This window comes from Phyllobates terribilis, unplaced genomic scaffold (genome assembly GCF_046119375.1).
Source record: "Phyllobates terribilis strain yellow unplaced genomic scaffold, ASM4611937v1 Scaffold_11__3_contigs__length_659146591, whole genome shotgun sequence".
NCBI lineage: Eukaryota > Metazoa > Chordata > Amphibia > Anura > Dendrobatidae > Phyllobates > Phyllobates terribilis.
This window is the reverse complement of record NW_027362771.1, coordinates 330772412-330793086: the sequence shown is the minus strand read 5'-3', so window position 1 is coordinate 330793086 and position 20675 is coordinate 330772412. Positions and strand designations below refer to the sequence as shown.

General features: G+C 45.3%; 1 protein-coding gene across 2 annotated transcripts in view; it reads left to right on the top strand.

The window, feature by feature from the left end:
* Positions 1 to 20675, top strand: part of LOC141166213 (stimulated by retinoic acid gene 6 protein-like) — a 106213-nt gene that overhangs the window by 61447 nt on the left and 24091 nt on the right. For both annotated transcript variants that reach the window (XM_073652681.1, XM_073652682.1), the window contains 2 exons: positions 845 to 893; positions 1021 to 1138. In XM_073652681.1, coding sequence (XP_073508782.1) covers positions 845 to 893; positions 1021 to 1138 — 167 coding nt within the window. The remainder of the gene's footprint in view (positions 1 to 844; positions 894 to 1020; positions 1139 to 20675) is intronic.

Sequence of the window (20675 nt, the reverse complement as noted above, 5' to 3'; positions counted from 1 at the left end):
CAGACATCTCTACCGGTGGCTTATCTCCGGGAGAACAAAGCGATCGGCAGTCCAAAATAGAGCATGCCTGATCAATATCTCCCCTAACAGTTGGCTGGCGTTTCCATATACATTAGGCTAAGTTCACATGTGCATATAAAAAATTGTATAATCCATATGCAATCTGTTTTTTCACAGCAGCTAATATTAATAATTGACAATACCATTTACCGTTTATGTTCAAGAATTGCAATGTATCCGCAAAAAACATGGATGCTATATGGTGGCATCTGAATTTTTTGCACATCTGTATGCTTGAATGGGTGAGTCTCTTCCAATACACAGAAGAAACTAGTGTATGCTGTGATATTTTTTCACATGCAGATTTGGTTTGTGAAGAAAAAATCGCTCATCTGCACTACCCCATTGAATAATATTGGTCCTAGTGCTGTCTGTTTTTTCACGGACGGCACACAGTCCAAAAATATGATAGTGTGAACTAAGCCTTGCACATTCAGCATTTGGTCAGTATTTTACCCCAGTATTTGTAAGCCAAAACCAGGAGTGGGTGATAAATACAGACATGGTGCACGTGTTTCTATTATACTTTTCCTCTGATTGTTCCACTCCTGATTTTGGCTTACAAATACTGATGTAAATACTGACCAAATACGGAACGTGTGAACGTGGCCTTAGAGTGTTACTGGAACCCGTTCATATCGGTGCGGCCAATATTACTAGCTTGCTCTGTCACCCTTTTTAGTGCATTGCGTAGCATGTAACTGAAGTGCTTGAATAGATCAAGTTTGCATATAAATGCATCAAAACTTGTTTCTTCAAACTATTTACTGTGATTACATTTCAGGCAGCCAGTATCCGATATGCTGGAAATCAGATTGCATATTTGCTGTGGGGTAGGTAAAAAAAAAATTCTCTTATTGTCGGTTATAGAACATATAAGTTATTGAACAATTTTCCAGTTTCTAGTTAGCACACCATATACAATATCACAATATTTCACATCTCTTTGTGTTTCTGTAGGATACTTTCTACTGCACATCATGTTCTTCATGATAAGTCTGATAATAACATTTTGGATTATCATCCCAATCAAAGAAGGAAAAGGAATGATGATTCTTCAAATCTTTGGTTATACAGTGTAAGAATATTGTAGAAATTTTACTTTGATTCTTTATAGTGAACAGTCAAATACTAACAGAGTATATTGATAATGTTATCAGCTTACATTTTTAATTAAGTGTGACACCTCTCAGAAACAGGGTTCCCATAAAGCTAATTTTGTCATATAGTACAGTGTCATGAAAAAGTATTCATTCCCAGTGAAGTTTTCAACACTTTTTCACGTTACACCCACAAATTTAAATGTATTTTATTGGGATTTTATGTGATATGCCAACACAAAGTAGCAAGTATTTGTGAAGTGTAAAGGAAATGACACATGGTTTTCTAAATATTTAAAAAATATAAATAGGAAAATTGTGACGTGCAAAACATTTTTGCATATGGAAGTATGGCTGTGTAGACGCTTTTACTCTAAAAAAATCTTCTGTGCTAGATTTCTCATGACCGCCACATTTCAACAAAAAAAGGATAATTTTTAATAGTGAACTAGCAGATATACAGCCACACTACTACTACTTCCATATGTAAAACGGGGCTGTTGACAGGTTCCCTTTGACAACTTCCCAAAATAAGATGGCCATCATCAAGGACATATACTGTATGTAGATGAAATTATAAACTGATTAGAAGATCAAAGTCTCCCTCTCTTTAACCCATATCCGATATTGGACGCAGTGATGGCAGCAGTTTAGCATTTTTTTTCCTTGCACCTTTTCCGTGTGCGTCACTGATTAGCAACCATGCTCAATTTCTGACCAGAACTTTTTTTTTCCTATTAGTTTTTGATGTTTCCTGTCACACCACTTCAGTGTGTGTGTTGTGCTACCACGGAGTGCTGATCAATGATGCACATCACTTATCAGTATCCATGCTCAATTTTAGTCGCAAGTTTTTTGTTTTTGTCACGTTTTGTACAAACTGTGTCCTGGGGTACTAGAAGAATATTGGTGGAGTTGATCTCTCTCATCATATCCTCCAGCCTTATAGTTCCAAGGGGAAAACAAAAGTGTGGTACAAAAGGCTATCCGTGCACATCGTACAGATGGCAATGCTATCACAATGTACAGGCCAGACCGACACATTCCTTTAGTTTCACGAGGTTGTGATCAAGGCCTTAATATTTGGAAGTCAGGAAGTAGTGGGCCCCAGTACTTCTGGAACTGAAGGTGCCCGTATTGTACCAGGCCAACATTTCCCCAATGTGGTCCCTCAAACTGCAAGGAGAGGGAGGACGCAAAAAAAGTGCAAAGTGTGTTACAGAAAAGGAATAAGGCAGGACACCTGCCCCCAAAAAACTGACCTGTGTATAAAATACTGTTTCAAAGTTAATTACCACACATCCATGGATTACTAAATTTATTTCTGATTTACTCTACTTTATTGCACGACTTAATGTACTGTATACAACTCAGATATGTCAACCTGCCAACCTTATGCACTCTACTCAATTCACATATGCCACCCTGATGTACTCCACACAACTCACATATGCCACCTTGATGTACTCTACACAATTTACATATGCCACCCTGATGTACTCCACACAACTCACATATGCCACCCTGATGTACTCTACACAATTTACATAGGCCAACACATTATAAATTCTCATACTGCAAAACTCTCAATAAAACTATATCTCCATACACCCCTAAATCAACTCCAAAATATGGTCACTTGTGGAGGGTTTCTGTTGTTTTGGTTCCTCAGGGGCTCTGCCAATGCAATATTGTACCGGCGAAACATTTCATCAAAGTCTGTGCTCCAAAACATTGTACCTTCTTTTCAGAGCCCTGCCGTGTGCCAAATCAATAGTTTCTCACCGCATATGGGATATCGGCATACTCAGGAGAAATTGCACAATAAATGTGGCCATCTGTTTTCTCGTTGCTACTCCTGTAAAAATGAGAATTTGGAGCTAAAGCAATATTTTTTGTGGAAAAAATGTAATTTTTCATTTTCATGGCTCAGTTATAAAATTCTGTGAAGCACCTGTGGATTCAAGGTGCTCACCACACCCATAGATAAAAGGTCCCAAAAAAATAGGTTTTATACATTTGGTTGGAGTAATGAAACATTTGTGGTAAATTTTTAACCCAACTTCCTAGTAAAAAATATATGTTTAAAAAATAACACTGATATAAAGTACACATGTGGTAAATGTTATTTCTTAACTATTTTGCGTGGTTTAAGGGCATAAAAATTCAAAGTTTGAAAATTGCTAAATATTTTCAGAAACACAAATCATATCAATCCAAATTTACCACTTACATAATGTACAATGTGTCACGAAAAAATAATCTCAGAATCACTGGGATACGTTGAAGCGTTCCAGAGTTGTTACTTCATAAAGTGACAGTGGTCAGAATTGTAAAATTTGACATGGTCAGGAAGGTGAAAACAGACTGGAGGGGGGAGGGGTGAAAGGGTTAAAAATAAAGAAATAAAAAATTAGGCATAATTCATATGACTGTGTCTGTAAAATTCCAATCTATCAAAATCTAAAATTAAGCTAGAGAGAAAAAAATTGAACCTCCGGAATTGCGGGTTTTCATCACCACACCTCCCTAAAAAATGCAATAAAAAGTGATTGTATAACCTTGTATAATACCTCAGAATGGTATTAATCAAAATGTCAGTTCATCACAAGAAAAAGCCCTCACACAGCTTCATCGGTGGAAAAATAAAATCTTTTTGAGTCTCAGAGAATGGCAACACAATCCATACTTTTTTTTAAACAAATTGCAGAATTTTTTTTAACTCCATAAATTAAAAAACTATGCAAATTTGCTATCACCATAATCGTACTGACCTTGAAAATCATGTTACTGCACAATGAACGCTGTAAAACAAAGTTTAACCACTTCGCGCCAGAGCCTGTTTTTGCCTTCGTGACCAGGCCAATTTTTTCAATTCTGACCACTGTCACTTTATGAAGTAATTACTCTGGAACGCTTCAACGGATTCCCCTGATTCTGAGATTGTTTTTTTGTGACATATTGTACTTCATGATAGTGGTAAAATTTCTTCGATATCACTTGCGTTTGTGAAAAAAACGGAAATTTGGTGAAAATTTAGAAAATTTAGCAATTTTCAAACTTTGAATTTTCATGCACTTAAATCAGAGAGATATGTCACACAAAATAGTTAATAAATAACATTTCCCACATGTTTACTTTACATTAGCACAATTTTGGAACCAAAACTTTTTTTGTTAGGAAGCTATAAGGGTTAAAAGTTGACCAGCGATTTCTCATTTTTCCAACAAAATTTACAAAAACATTTTTTTAGGGACCACATCTTATTTGAAGTGACTTTGAGGGGCCTTTATGACAGAAAATACCCAAAAGTGACACCATTCTAAAAACTGCACCCCTCAAGGTGCTCAAAACCACATTCAAGAAGTTTATTAACCCTTCAGGTGTTTCATGGGAATTTTTGGAATGTGGAAGAAAACAATGAACATTTAACTTTTTTTCACAAAAATGTTAATTTAGACCCAATTTTTTTATTTTCACAAGGGTAACAGGAAAAAATGGACTACACAATTTGTAGTGCAATTTCTCATGAGCGCGCCGATACCCCATATGTGAGGGAAAACCACTGTTTGGGCGCACTGCAGGGTTTGGAAGGGAAGGAGCGCCATTAGACTTTTTGAATGTAAAATTTTTTGAATAATTAGAGGACGCCATGTCGCATTTGGGGAGCCCCTAATGTGCCTAAACAGTGGAAACCCCCCACAAGTGACACCATTGTGGAAACTAGACCCCTTAGGGAACTTATCTAGATGTGTGGTGAGCACCTTGCACCCCCAGGTGCTTCACAGAAGTTTATAATATTGAGCAGTAAAAATAAAATTTTCACATTTTTCCCACAAAAAATGTTTTTCATCCCCTAATTTTGCATTATCATAAGGATAACAGGAGAAATTGCACCATGAAATTTGTTGTGAAATTTCTCCTGAGTATGCCGATAACCCATATGTGGGGGAAAACCACTGCTTTGGTGTACGGCAGGGTTCGGAAGAGAAAGGAGCGCTATGTTGGCTGGGATAGGTTGCAGACACCATGTCACATTTGAACAGTCGCTGACATGCCGAAGCAGCAGAAACCCCCACAAGTGAGCCCATTTTGTAAACTACACCTCTCAAGGAATTCATCTAGGGAAGTAGTGAGTATTTTTTAATTTTTAAATTTATACCATTGGGCAGTGAAGAAAACATAATTATATTTTTACCACAAAAAAATGTTTTACCCTCAGATTTTACATTTTCACACAGGGCAATGGGTAAAAATGGTGCCGAAATGTGTCACACAATTTCTTCTAAACGTGGCAATACCCCATATGTGGCTGTACCATACCGCTTAGCCATACGGCGAGATCTGGGAGGGACGGAGCGCTATTTGACAATTGGAGAACAAATTATTGGAGAATAGGCATTTGGATTTGAGAGCACAAAATTTTCTGATTTTCTTCTGGGGGGCAAGGGCCATTTCGCTTTTCCAGAGCCTTTCTGCTACCAGTAACTTGGAAGTCCCTTATATTTTTAACAGATAACGGACCTGAGTGGGGACTAGCTTTTTTTGAGGACTGAGTGGAAGCATTTATTGGGAACATTTTACGTAACATTTATCCAGCGCTCTAGGCTGAGCACTTAAATCGGGGTTTCCATCTAAATTTCCAAGTGACCAAGTGATGTAATTCAGATGAAACCCCTGCGGGATCCATTCACTGTAATGAGGCAGCAGAGTTACTCTGGACTCTGTCTGGCCTCTGTTTAGCGGTGTCCTTTTTTTCAGAAGTGCACAAAACTGTGGCCAACCGCACTTTTATGCACGCCTAAAAAAACTGACACCGTGGGATCACAGGCCAGACGGCATCCACAGTGGCCTATATCTGCCTCATTACAGGGAATCTTCTGCCGTGGGTTACGTCTGAATCACGTATTTTAGAGATTTACACGGAAACTCTGGTGTAAGTGCTCAGCGCAGAGCGCAAGATAAATGTGAGCAGAGCCTTACGGCGATCTTTGGGAGACATAATAAACAAATCAGTAGCAGGTGAAGAATTGGTTTTATTTATTTTTTTACGCCGTTCCTCGTGCGGTATAAGTGATGAGATTACTTTATTCTTCGGGTCAGTGCAATTAAAGAGATAGCAGATTTATATCGGGCTTTTATGACTGACAGCTGTCACACACTAAAAGACTCTTTTTTTTCAAAATCTAGTTTTTGCATTGCCATATTTTGAGAGCTATAATTTTTCCATATTTCGGCCGACAGAGTCATGTGATGGCTTGTTTTTTGCGAGACGAGTTGACATTTTTATTGGTACCATTTTTGGGTACGTGACATTTTTTGATCGCTTTCTATTCCATTTTTTGGGAGGTAAAATTAACAAAAACCAACAATTCAGGAATTGTTTTTTGAGTTTTTTTTTTATGCCGTTCTGCGTGTGGTAAAAGTGATAAGGCAGCCTTATTCTTCGGGTCAGTACATTTACAGCGATACTACACTTACTTTATATTTTTTTTATGTTTTGGCGCTTTTACACAATAAAACAATTTTATAGAAAAAATATTTTTTTTGCATCGCTTTATTCTGAGAGCTATAACTTTTTTATTTTTCGGCTGATGGAGCTGTATGGTGGCTTTTTTTTTACGGAACAAGATGACGTTTTCAGCGGTACCATTTTTATTTCCATTTTGCTTTTTGATCACATTGTTTTCCCCTTTTTTTTGGCGATATGATGAAAAAGCATAGTTTTTTGCTCCGTTTTTTATTTATTTTATTACGGTGTGCACAGAAGGAGTTAATTAGTGTAACAGTTTTATAGATCGGGTTGTTTCGGATGTGACGATACCAAATATGTGTACTTTTTTTGTTTTTCCATAAATATACGGATTTATTGGTTTAATATTTTATTTATTTATTTTTATTTATTTTGTGATTTTTTTTTTTTTAACAGTTTGAAAACATTTTTTAGACTTCTTTTTACATTTTTACTTAGTCCCTGTATGGGACATTAATTTTTATTTTTCTAATCACTTCTCATGCAATGCAATAGACATGTATTGCATTGCATGAGAGCTCTGTGCTGACAGTTTTACACTGTCTGTCTCCTGCTAGACTTCAGCTGCAGGCTGAGCCTAGCAGGACACCATATATGGCAGATCCGGAGGCGGTCATGTGACCGCCGGCTACCATAACAACGGCAGGTCCTGAAAGACATCAGGGGGCCGTCGGAGAAGTAAGTGGACGACCCCCTCTCCTCTCACTATCTTCTATATGCCGCGATCACTATAGATTGCGGCATATAGAAGATAGCAAAGGGTTAACATCATTGGGACCTGATCCAATCAGGTCCCGATGATGTTCCCTGTCAGAGCTGTCGCTCTGAACCACAACCGAAGCACTTGCAGGACCCTGGGGGTCCTGAGGGCTGCGGGACCACCAACCGTTCATAAACGTCGGCACTGCACAGAGCCCAGGCAGCGCCAACGTTTATGTACAGTGGGCGGTCTGGAAGCGGTTAATATAAACGATGGCAGAATAGCAGGGTTTTTTTTTTACCTTTTTTTAATGATCTTAGAATTTGTTTTCCATATTTCAGTATATTATTTGGTAAAGTGAATGGTGTCATTCAAAACTACAACTTGTCTGGATAAAACCATCACTCAGACAGCTTTGTTGGTGGAAAAATTAAAAAGTTATGGCTCTGAGAAGGAGGTGGGGAAAAATGAAAGTGCAAAAACTAAGTTGGCCGTGGCGGGAAGGGGTTAAAGGAGACTATAATGTATGATTTGTGAGAAAAGACTGTGTAGTGCCATCTAGTGAATGAGAATGATATCTCATGATATGAGATACAATGTTTAGATTCTCAGTATCCTGTTAGGGTATGAGCACATGGAGTATTTTTGTGGTTTTCAAGTGGAACCGCTACAGGAAAGTGCTCCTTTTGAGGCATTTTTGGAAAAGTTTTTCATATCCTGAAGAGTTTCCTGAAGCAGTTTTGAGGAGTTTTTGAAGCATTTTAGAATAGGTATTTCTTTTGCCTTCTGATTTCACAGTGTCTAGCTTGGAGCAAATTCCATCAGGAGTGGCTTCAAAGAAGTGACATGCACTTTCTTTTTCCCACTAGACGATTTTCAAACCCTGAAGCTGATAAAAAACACTTAAGGAAGTTATCCAGGACTATTTAATTTTTTAAAATAATTTCCTAAGAACTAACGAGCAGGTAGTTGCTAACTACTTTAACTCCCTGCCTGTTGTGACTGACACCGATCTCTGCTGGCATAGAGCAGTCACAGACTGAACAGTTCAGAACATACCAGGATACCATACCATGCATACCAGGATTGGGGATGAGGGGTGCCATGCATACCAGGATTGGGGATGAGAGGTGCCATGCATACCAGGATAGGGATAAGGGGTGCCATGCATACCAGGATAGGGATGAGGGGTGCCATGCATACCAGGATTCGGATGAGGGGCCATGCTTACCAGGATAGGGATGAGGAGTGCCATGCATACCAGGATGAGGGATTGGGTGCCATGCATACCAGGATAGGGATGAGGGGTACCATGCATACCAGGATGAGGGGTACCATACATACCAGGATAGGGATGAGGGGTGGGGTACCATGCATACCAGGATAGGGATGAGGAGTGCAATGTATACCAGGATAGGGATGAGGGGTACCATGCATACCAGGATGAGGGATGGGTGCGATGCATACCAGGATAGGGATGAGGGGTACCATGCATACCAGGATGAGGGGTACCATACATACCAGGATAGGGATGAGGGGTGGGGTACCATGCATACCAGGATAGGGATGAGGAGTACTATGCATACCAGGATGGGAGTGAGGGGCCCATGCATACCAGGATTGGGGGATGAAGGATACCATGCATACCAGGATTGGGGGATGAGGGATACCATGCATACCAGGATTGGGGGGTGAGGGGTGCCATACATACCAGGATTGGGGGATGAGGGGGGGCATGCATACCAGAATTGGGTGGTGAGGGGACCATGCATACCAGGATTGGGGGTGAGGCGACCATGCATACCAGGATTGGGGGGTGAGGGATGCCATGCATACCGGGATTGGGGGATGAGGCATGCCATGCATACCATCATTGGGGATGAGGGGTGCCATGCATACCAGCATTGGGATGAGGGGTACCATGCATACCAGAATAGGGATGAGGGGTACCATGCATACCAGGATAGGAATGCGGGGTACCATGCATACCAGGATGAGGGATGGGGTACCATGCATACCAGAATAGGGATGAGGGGTACCATGCTTACCAGAATAGGAATATGTGGTGCCATGCATACCAGGATTGGGGATGAGGAGTGGCATGCCTACCAGGATGAGGGATTGGGTGCCATGCATACCAGGATTGGAGATGAGGGAGCCATGCATGCCAGGATGAGAGATTGGGTGCCATGCATACCAGGATTGGGGGATGAGGAGGCCATGCATACCAGGATTGGGGGATAAGGGGTACCATGCATACCAGGATTGGGGGATGAGGGGTGCCATGCATACCAGGATTGGGGGATGAGGGGTGCCATGCATACCAGGATTGGGGGATGAGGGATCCATGCATACCAGGATGAGGGATTGGATGCCATACATACCAGGATTGGGGGATGGTTGATGCCATACATACCAGAATTGGGATAAGGGGTGCCATGTATACCAGGATGAGTTGTACCATACATAATAGAATAGGGATGTGGGGTGCCATGCATACCAGGATGAGTGATGTGGTGCCATGCCTACCAGGATGAGGGGTACCATGCATACCAGAAAAGGAATGAGGGGTACCATGCATACCAGGATGAGGGATGGGGTACCATGCATACCAGGATTGAGGGATGAGAAGGCCATACATACCAGAATTGGGATGAGGGGTGCCATGTATACCTGGATGCGGGGTACCATACATGCTAGAATAGGGATGCGGGGTACCATGCATGCCAGGATGAGGGATGGGGTGCCATGCATACCAGGATGAGGGGTACCATATATACCAGGATAGGGATGAGGAGTGCCATGCATACCAGGATTGGGGGATGAGGAGTGCCATGCATACCAGAATAGGGATGAAGGGGCCATACATACCAGGATTGTGGATGAGAAAGTCATGCATACCAGGATGAGCGATTGGGTACCATACATACATACCAGGTTTGGAGGATGGGGGGTGCTATACATACCAGGATTGGGATGAGGGGTGCCATGTATATAAAATTTGGGATGAGGGGGCCATGCATACCAGGATGAGAGATGGGGTACCATGCATACCAGGATTGGGATGAGGGGTGCCATGTATACCCGATTTGAAATGAGGGGTGCCATGCATACCAAGATTGGGGATGGGGGATGCCATGCATACCAGGATTGGGGATGGGGGGTGCCATGCATACCAGGATCCAGGATTGGGGATGAGGGGTGCCATGCATACTAGGACTGGGCATGAGGGGTGCCATGCATACCAGGATTGGGGATAAAGGGTGCCATGCATACCAGAATTGGGGATGAGGGGTGCCCTGCATACCAGGATAGGGATAAGAGGTGCCATGCATACCAGGATAGGGATGAGGGGTGCCATGCATACCAGAATTCGGATGAGGGGCCATGCATACCAGGATAGGGATGAGGGGTACCATGTATACTAGGATAGGGATGAGGGGTACCATGCATACCAGGATAGGGATGAGGGATGGGGTACTATGAATACCAGGATGAGAGATGGGGTACCATGCATACCAGGATTGGGATGAGGGGTGCCATGTATACCCGATTTGAAATGAGGGGTGCCATGCATACCAAGATTGGGGATGGGGGATGCCATGCATACCAGGATTGGGGATGGGGGGTGCCATGCATACCAGGATCCAGGATTGGGGATGAGGGGTGCCATGCATACTAGGACTGGGGATGAGGGGTGCCATGCATACCAGGATTGGGGTTAAAGGGTGCCATGCATACCAGAATTGGGGATGAGGGGTGCCCTGCATACCAGGATAGGGATAAGAGGTGCCATGCATACCAGGATAGGGATGAGGGGTGCCATGCATACCAGGATAGGGATGAGGGGTGCCATGCATACCAGAATTCGGATGAGGGGCCATGCATACCAGGATAGGGATGAGGGGTACCATGTATACTAGGATAGGGATGAGGGGTACCATGCATACTAGGATGAGGGATTGGGTACCATGCATACCAGGATAGGGATGAAGGGTACCATGCATACCAGGATAGGGATGAGGGATGGGGTACTATGAATACCAGGATAGGGATGAGGAGTGCCATGCATACCAGGATTGGGGGTGAGGGGTGCCATGCATAACAGGATAGAGATGAGGGCAGCACAAATACCAGGATTGGGGCAGCACAAATACCAGGATGGGAGACCATATACCTATAAAAATGCTCGCCACCCGGGCGTAGAACGGGCTCAATAGCTATCTATAATATAACGCTACAAGCGTCCCTTTGTCTGAAGCCTCTATAGACTGCACAAGTGCGACACGCCTGCGCAGTCTGGCTCCAGACAGAAGAACGCATGGAGCCGCTACAGGTAAGAGGAATGTGTATGGCGCCGGAGATCGCGGTATGCATAGACACTGAACGCATACCGCGATCTCCGGCGCCATACTTACCTGACCAGGAGAAGCGTTGCCGCGGCACCTCTCTTCTGGCCGGAGACCGGGGGGCGGAGTGAAGGCGTCGGAATCGGCGCATGCGTATAGCGCTATCCGGCGCCATTTTACTGAAGATACATTTTCAGTGTGTCTTCAGCAAAATGGCATCGGACAGTGCGGTATGGGCACGCTTGTACTCCAGCGCCGCACTCCTCCCCCGGCCTCCGGCAGAACAGGACACAGCAGTGCTAGAGCACGGAAGAAAAGTGAGTATAAGTGTTTTGGTTTTTTTTGTATGTGTGCAGCGTGAAAGGGATGAGGGGTGCCATACATACCAGGATTGGGAGGTGAGGGGGCTGCACATACCAGGATTGGGGGGGGATGAGGGGGCCACACATACCAGGATTGGGGGATGAGGGGGTACCATACATACCAGGATTAAGGGGTGAGGGGTACCATCATACCAGGATTGGGGGGTGAGGGGGCCACACATACCAGAATTGGGATGAGGGGTGCCATGCATACCAGGATGAGAGATGGAGTGCCATGCATACCAGGATTGAGGGATGAGGAGGCCATACATACCAGAATTGGGATGTGGGGTGCCATGCATACCAGGATTAGGGATGGGGTGCCATGCATACCAGGATGATGGATGGGGTGCCATGCATACCAGGATGAGGGGTACCATACATACCAGGATAGGGATGAGGAGTGCAATGCATACCAGGATTGGGGATGAGGGGTGCCATGCATACCAGGATTGGGGATGAGGGGTGCCATGCATACCAGGATTGGGGATGAGGGGTGCCATCCATAACAGGATTGGGGATGAGGGGTGCCATGCATACCAGGATTGGGGGATGAGGGGTGCCATGCATACCAGCATTGGGGATGAGGGGTACCATACATACCAGGATTGGGGATGAGTGAGCCATGCATACCAGGATGAGGGATTGGATGCCATACATACCAGGATTGGGGGATGATTGATGCCATACATACCAGAATTGGGATGAGGGGTGCCATGTATACCAGGATGAGTTGTACCATACATACTAGAATAGGGATGTGGGGTGCCATGCATACCAGGATGAGGGATGGGGTGCCATGCATACTAGGATGAGAGATGGAGTGCCATGCATACCAGGATTGAGGGATGAGGAGGCCATACATACCAGAATTGGGATGAGCGGTACCATGCATACCATGACAATGGATGGGGTGCCATGCATACCAGGATGAGGGGTACCATACATACCAGGATAGGGATGAGGAGTGCCATGCATATCAGGATTGGGGATGAGGGGTACCATGCGTACTAGGATTGGGGATGAGTGGTGCCATGCATACCAGGATTGGGGATGAGGGGTGCCATCGATACCAGGATTGGGGATGAGGGGTGCCATGCATGCCAGGATTGGGGATGAGGGGTGCCATGCATACAGGATTGGGGGTGAGGGGTGCCATGCATACCTGGATTGGGGGTGAGGGGTGCCATGCATACCAGGATTGGGGGAGAGGGGTGCCATGCATACCAGGATTGGGGGTGAGGGGTGCCATGCATACCAGGATTGGGGGTGAGGGGTGCCAAGCATACCAGGATAGGGATGAGGGGTGCCATGCATAACAGAATAGAGATGAGGGCAGCACATAACAGGATGGGGGCAGCACAAATACCAGGATGGGAGACCATATACCAATAAAAATGCTCGCCACCCGGGCGTAGAACGGGCTCAATAGCTAGTGTGTGTATATATATATATATATATATATATATATATATATACATGTGTATTTATCTGTGGGTACATCCATGTATTCACATATGCAGGGCCGGCGTCAGCACCCGGGCAAGTGCCGGGACCCTGGACCATCAGAGGGGTCGACTCGCTGTCGTGGCCCGGGCCGCTTCCCCGGCATCTATGCAGGACCGCTGGCACTTCACCTGACATGGCCGCAGCAGTGCGCTGTGCGGTTGTGTCTGCTAGTAATGACAAGGCAGGGGCGACACTGCGCCTATAATTGTGTTTGTGTCGCCACTATCACGTCATTACTACCAGACACAGCCGCACAGCACACTGCGCGCGGCCATGTCTGGGGAAGTGCTGGCAATCAAGCAGTTCCGGCGGTCGTACACAGTTGCCGGGAAAGTGGCCCGGGCCCGACGGCCAGTGGGCCCCCTTGATGGTCCAGGGTCATGTCTGTGACACTCCAGCAGCCTTGCACTGCCACATGCATGTGGAGCTGCTGGACAGGACACAGGCCGGGGGCAGGTGAGCAAGGCTTCCCCAAACCCCATATTAAATATATTTCTAATGTGTCTGTGGGTGCGTATGTATGATGCGAATGTCTGTGTATGTCAGTGTGTGTATGACTGTGTATGTATATTTGTGTTTTTAAGAATTTGTGTTCAAATATGTATGTACTGTATGTCTGTATGTGTATGTATCTGTGTATATTTTTGTGTATATGTTTGTCTGTGTTTTGTATGTGTGCATGTCTGCGTACCGCGTGCTTGCATGTCTGCGTACCGCGTGCATGTCTGCGTACCGTGTGCGTGCGTGCATGTCTGCATACCGTGCGCGTGCGTGCATGTATTAAAGCGTTGTGTACTTTACTTTACACTTCCAGAGCATTGTTATCATGTAGGTCTACGGTGGAGTCTGAGAATCAGGCACTGGTGGGCCCTATATACCCCAGTTCTGAAAATGAATACAATGGTGGAACAGGGATATGTCTGATCCTTTCTCTACCATTCAACTTGTACATCTGAGTCTTAGCACAGCCGGCACAATTACTTCACAAGATGGAGCCTGCTGCACAGAGCCTCAGTCCACATGCTGCACAGAGTGGAGCAGCACAACAGAAAACCGTGGCTAGGTGAGTGATATTTTTACTTTCTGTTCTCATTCAGTACTTATAGGGTCATCATTCTTTGTGGTGATGGGGACCATTGTGGGAGCGTTCATACTGTGTTAGGTGGAATTGTATTGATGTGGCCATTGTACTGTATGAGGTGATATGGGAGTCTCAATGTGTGGGGGGATCATGCTATTTGGTGGTATGTACTGAGGGGACATCATACTGTGCGTGCGGGGGAATTCACTTTTGGATGAGGGATCATGCAGTGTTTTAGATGCATTTTTAGAGGCATTATATTGCAGTAAGGGGCTTAAGAAGAAGCATTATTATGCTGTGCTGCAATATTTGTCTCTGTCCCTATCTTTAAAGTTATAAGGTATGCCATTTTGTGACTATTCCTGTGCGCCGTGACCACGTCTACTCCACGAGAGGGAAGGGGGGGCCCAATTAGGACTTTTGCTATGGGGCCCCATGGTTTCTATGTACACCCCTGCAGTCACGTGGCTGAGTGATTGCTGAATCTATATAAAATTAACTTTGAAGATGTGCTCATGCATTGCAAATTAGTGATTGACTAGTCAGGAGGCCAAGCATTACCCCGGACTAATCGTTCCTCTATTCATGTGGGCGTGAGCGATATGATTTGCCAGTCACAGACGTCACTTTGCAATTATAACGCATGCGCGCCTTGTTCTCGCTCTCTGGGAATTCACAGTGAAGCTTTGGAGTATGTTCCCGGCTTCATCAGTGAACAGCACATGCTGACGGAGGCAGAAGTGACGTAGATCTTGGCGAGACACGAAATTTGCAAAGAGCCAGCAGTGACAGTCACTCTTGCAAATCATGTCGCTCACATCCACAGGGGCGTGCTTACATTATTAGAGAGAGGATTAGTCCAGGAGCTATATTTTGATAGATTGGACTTTTACGGACAGAGCCATACCTAATATACCTACTATTATTTCTTTATTTTTAAAGAACGGGTGGCGGAGGGGGAAGTGGATACAAAATTTTATATATATCTTTTTTTTGTCCCCTTGGGGGCTTTGATCCTGTGATCATTTGATCCCTTGTTTTATATAATGGAATATATACCGTATGTCCTAAGGAGTAGTAAAATTGCAGGCCCCTCGTTTCAATGACAACTTAATGGCATCATCTGATCATGTTGAATGACAGTGGCATTTTAATGATTAATCAACAGTGATCAGAGATAGCTGGATGACTTTGGTGCTGAGTCCACTCCATACATAGGGATTAGTGTTGAGCGAACATGCTCGACACTGCTCGGTACTCGCCCGAGCATCACGCTACTCGGGATGTTCGGCGAGCACCGAGCATTTCCGGGTTACTCGGGCGGGAGCTCGGGTCTCCGCCCTGCATGTTTGGCTCTCTTTACAGAGCCAATGAACATGCAGGGATTGCCAGCCAGTCACTGTAATGCCACAGCCATGTTGTTTGTGGGCATTACAGTGATTAGCTGGCCGCACAGCGTCACCTCGAGTATTTAAAACCGGGCGCCGCCATCTTGGACACAGTCGCTCCGGATCAGACAGTGTAGGGACAGCGCTGCTGATTTAGGGAGAGATATATCCTGTAAAATAGTTAGTGTAGGGTCTGTAAAGGCTGCCAGATCAAACAAACAGTCCTTCTCAGGACTAATATCCATCCCAGGTATATCAGGCAGGCAGGCTGTATAGGAGACGCAGTGGTTATACCAGCAAACGCTGCATTACAGTCCTGTGTGCTGCTCCTGTTGCTGAAATTGCTGGACTTAGCTCCAGGTCCTGGGGGCCAGGAAAAATCCTTTTTTTTTAATCTAAATCCTCTTTTTTTTTTTTCCTCCTTCACAATGTACAAATACCCATCTTATTAACCTTTTGGTGTCCCCCCCCCCCCGCCAAAAAAAAAAGTGTGCCTCTGATTTTTCAGACACAAATATATCTGTTGAAAATAGTCTGGTGTAGGCCAGAGAAATACAAGTGTGGTTTTGCAGTTCCACGGTACAAACCTCTGTATTATCCACTTTTGGGCCATTTGTATCTAAAAAAAAACAGTTTGAGTGTGTCGCTCACTGTTCAGCCGCAAATATATATATATTTTAAAAAGCCTAGTATACACCAGTAAATTATAACTGTGGTTTTGCTGTTCCACAGTAAAAAATCTCTATTATCCTGCTTTTGGCATTTTTTGCCGGAAAAAATAAATAGTGTCTCCTGATTGTTCAGACACAAATATATCTGTTGAAAATAGTCTGGTGTAGGCCCGAGAAATACAAGTGTGGTTTTGCAGTTCCACGGTTCAAACCTCTGTATTATCCACTTTTGGGCCATTTGTATCTAAAAAAAACAGTTTGAGTGTGTCGCTCACTGTTCAGCCGCAAATATATATATATATTCAAAAAAGTCTGATATACACCAGTAAATTATAACTGTGGTTTTGCTGTTCCATGGTAAAACATCTCTATTATCCTGCTTTTGGCATTTTTTGCCGTAAAAAATAAATAGTGTCTCCTGATTTTTCAGACACAAATATATCTGTTGAAAATAGTCTGGTGTAGGCCCGAGAAATACAAGTGTGGCTTTGCAGTTTCACGGTTCAAACCTCTGTATTATCCACTTTTGGGCCATTTGTATCTAAAAAAAACAGTTTGAGTGTGTCGCTCACTGTTTAGCCGCAAATATCTCTATTTAAAAAAGTGTGGTATACCCCAGTAAACAATAACTGTGGTTTTGCCATCTCACGGTAAAAAATCTCTATTATTCAGGTTTTGGTAGTTTTTTCCGTAAAGAAAAATAGTAGTGTCTCCTGACTGTTGTGACACAAAAATATATCTGTTGAAAATAGTCTTGTGTAGGCCCGACATCCCAGTGTGGTTTCGCAGTTCCACTGGTCAAATCGCTGTACTATCCAGTTTTGGGCCTTTGGTATCTAAAAAAAAAGCAGTTTGAGTGTGTCGCTCACTGTTCAGCTGCAAATATCTCTATTTAAAAAAGTGTGGTATACCCCAGTAAACAATAACTGTGGTTTTCCTCTTCCACGGTTCTAATCTACTCTTTATTACCCTTTTTCCATTGATAGTGCAAGTGTAAGCTATTTTACTTCATTTACAATGGGCAAGGCGCGTGGCAAGGGACGTGGAAGTGGACGTTCTGGTGATGGTTCGTGCAGAGGACGGGGCCGTGGCCAAGGTGAAAATGTGCCACAGCCAACAGCCACATCTTCTCGCTCCAACTTCTTGACCGAATTACTAGGGAAGCACAGAACAACACCAGTATTGAGAACTGATCAGTGTGAACAGGTTATTAATTGGATAGCAGACAATACTTCCAGTTACCTGGGCACCACCACCTCCGGTCTGTCTTCCACACGGTCAACTCTTAGTAGCCGTGAGTCTCGACCGCATACTCCTCCTCACCCTGATGCTCCTTCCTCCCACCATGCCGAGTGTCATCAGACAGCAAGTGATCCCACACTTGGACACTCTGAAGAGCTGTTCACTGGTCCATTTCCATATTTGGGCCCCTCGCCTGATACGCTTGAAGTGGTGGAAGAGGAGATCCCATGTTGCGATGCCCAAATAATTGAACAGCCACGGCCACAGGAAGTCGACGTTGGCAATCTGTCACAAGAGGTGGACGATGACGAGACACAATTGCCAGGAAGTGAAGAGGAGGATCGTGGTGCGCAAGTGGAAGAGGAGGAGGTGGTGGATGATCTAGTAACTGACCCAACGTGGAAGGAGGACATGCAGAGTGCGGCCAGCAGCACACAGGGGGAGGGAGGCAGAGTACCCCAACAGGCAGGAAGAAGCAGTGTGGTGGCCGCAGACAGAAGGCAGGCAACCGTTCCCTGTAACACCAACACGAGGGACGTTGCCAGTACAAGCGGTAGGTCTTCCAGAGTCTGGAATTTTTTTTAAAGACTCTGCTGATAACCCCAAAAAGGCCATATGTTCCACCTGCCATGCCAGCATCAGCAGGGGTGACAAAACTACCAGCCTGACCACCACCAGCATGATCAGGCACATGGCAGCAAAGCACCTGACTTTGTGGGGCGAAACCCAGGGTCCACGACCAGTGTCAGCGGGTGTCACTACTGCTTCTTCCACTGTTGTGCGTGCAATAGAACCCCCTGTTGTGTGTGCAAGGCAATCCCCTGTCCATACTGCATGTAAAGATGCCCCCTCCTCTCAGTCTTCACTTGTTATGGCAGTTTCTCAAGAAACAGCATCAACGTCCACGTCCACGTCCCACCGCAGCGTTCAATTGTCCATATCCCAGACCTTAGAACGAAAGCGGAAATTCGCAGCTAACGCTCCACAAGCGTTCACACATTTCACGACTGCTTGCATTGGAAATGCTGCCTTTTAGACTGGTGGAGACGGAATCCTTCCGCAATCTTATGGCGGTGGCCGTCCCTCGGTACTCGGTCCCCAGCCGACACTATTTTGCCCGGTGTGCCATCCCCGCACTACACAAGCACGTGTCCCAAAGCATCTGCCATGCCCTCAATAACGCAGTTACTAGGAGAGTCCACCTGACAACGGACACGTGGACAAGTGCTTGTGGCTAGGGACGGTACATCTCTCTGACGGCACACTGGGTAAACATAGTGGAAGCTGGGACCCAGTCGGACCTTGGGACGGAACACATCCTCCCCACACCGAGGATTGCGGGCCCTATGTCAGTCAGAGTTGCCCCCACAGTGTACAGCTCCTGCGCATCCTCCTCCTCCTCCTCATGTTCAGCCTCCATCTCAGATATCACCACATCAGTTACAAGCTGGAAGCATTGCAGTACTGCCTCCGCCAAGCGGCAACAGGCTGTGCTGAAACTCATAAGCTTAGGTGATAAATCTCACACTGCTTGTGAGTTGTGGACAGCTGTGAAAGAGCAGGCAGATCTGTGGCTGAGACCGCTGAACCTACATCCCGGCATGGTCGTGTGTGACAATGGCCGTAACCTGGTGGCGGCTCTGAGGCGAGGTGAGATCACACACGTACCATGCCTGGCTCATGTGCTTAACCTCGTGGTTCAGCGGTTTCTTAAATCGTACCCCGAGTTGCCAGATCTGCTCGTGAAAGTACGCCGCCTGTCAGCTCATTTTCGCAAGTCGGCTACAGCTTCCGCCGCCCTTGCTGTGTTGCAGCAGCATTTGCAGCTTCCGGCACACCGACTGGTGTGTGATGTCCCCACACGTTGGAACTCTACCCTCCACATGTTGCAAAGGATTTGTGAGCAGAAGAGAGCAGTTGTGGAGTACCAGCTGCAACAAGGCCGTCGATATTCAGGTCAGACTTCACACATAAGACCTCAGGAGTGGACCTGGATGTCTGACATATGTACCATCCTGACAAACTTTGAGGAGGCCACCAAGATGGTGAGTGGCGATGACGCCATCATTAGTGTCAGCATCCCACTTGTCTGTCTTTTGCAACGCTCTCTGCAGAGAATTAAAGAGGAGGCATTGCAGCCAGAGTATGATGAGATGGATCAAGAAGCCGTAGCGGGCGATTACACACAGCCCCGCCTCATCTCATCCCAACGTGCATTGGGGGACAATGAGGGAGAGGAGGAGGAGGAGGAGGAGGAAGAACAGGAGCTGCTATCATGCGTTGTAGACGGTAGTACCTGTACAAGTGTCATACCGTCGGTTCAGCGTGGGTGGCCTGAGGACAGGGGGGAGGAGGAAGAGGAGGAGGAGGAGGAGAGCATGGTCAGTCGTCATCTTGGTGAGGACACGGAAATCTTGCCTGTTACCAGTCTGGCACGCATGGCTGACTTTATGTTACGCTGCCTTAACCGTGACCCTCGCGTTGTCAAAATGTTGGGTGACAGTCATTACTGGTTGGTGACACTTGTAGACCCCCGCTACAAGGAGAACTTTCACTCTCTTATTCCTGAGGTGGAGAGGTCTACAAAAATGGGGCAATACCAGAAGGCCCTTGCTGCAGAACTCTTAAAAAAATTCCCATCTGAACACGCTAGCGGCAGAGGTCACAGTTCGTTGCCCAA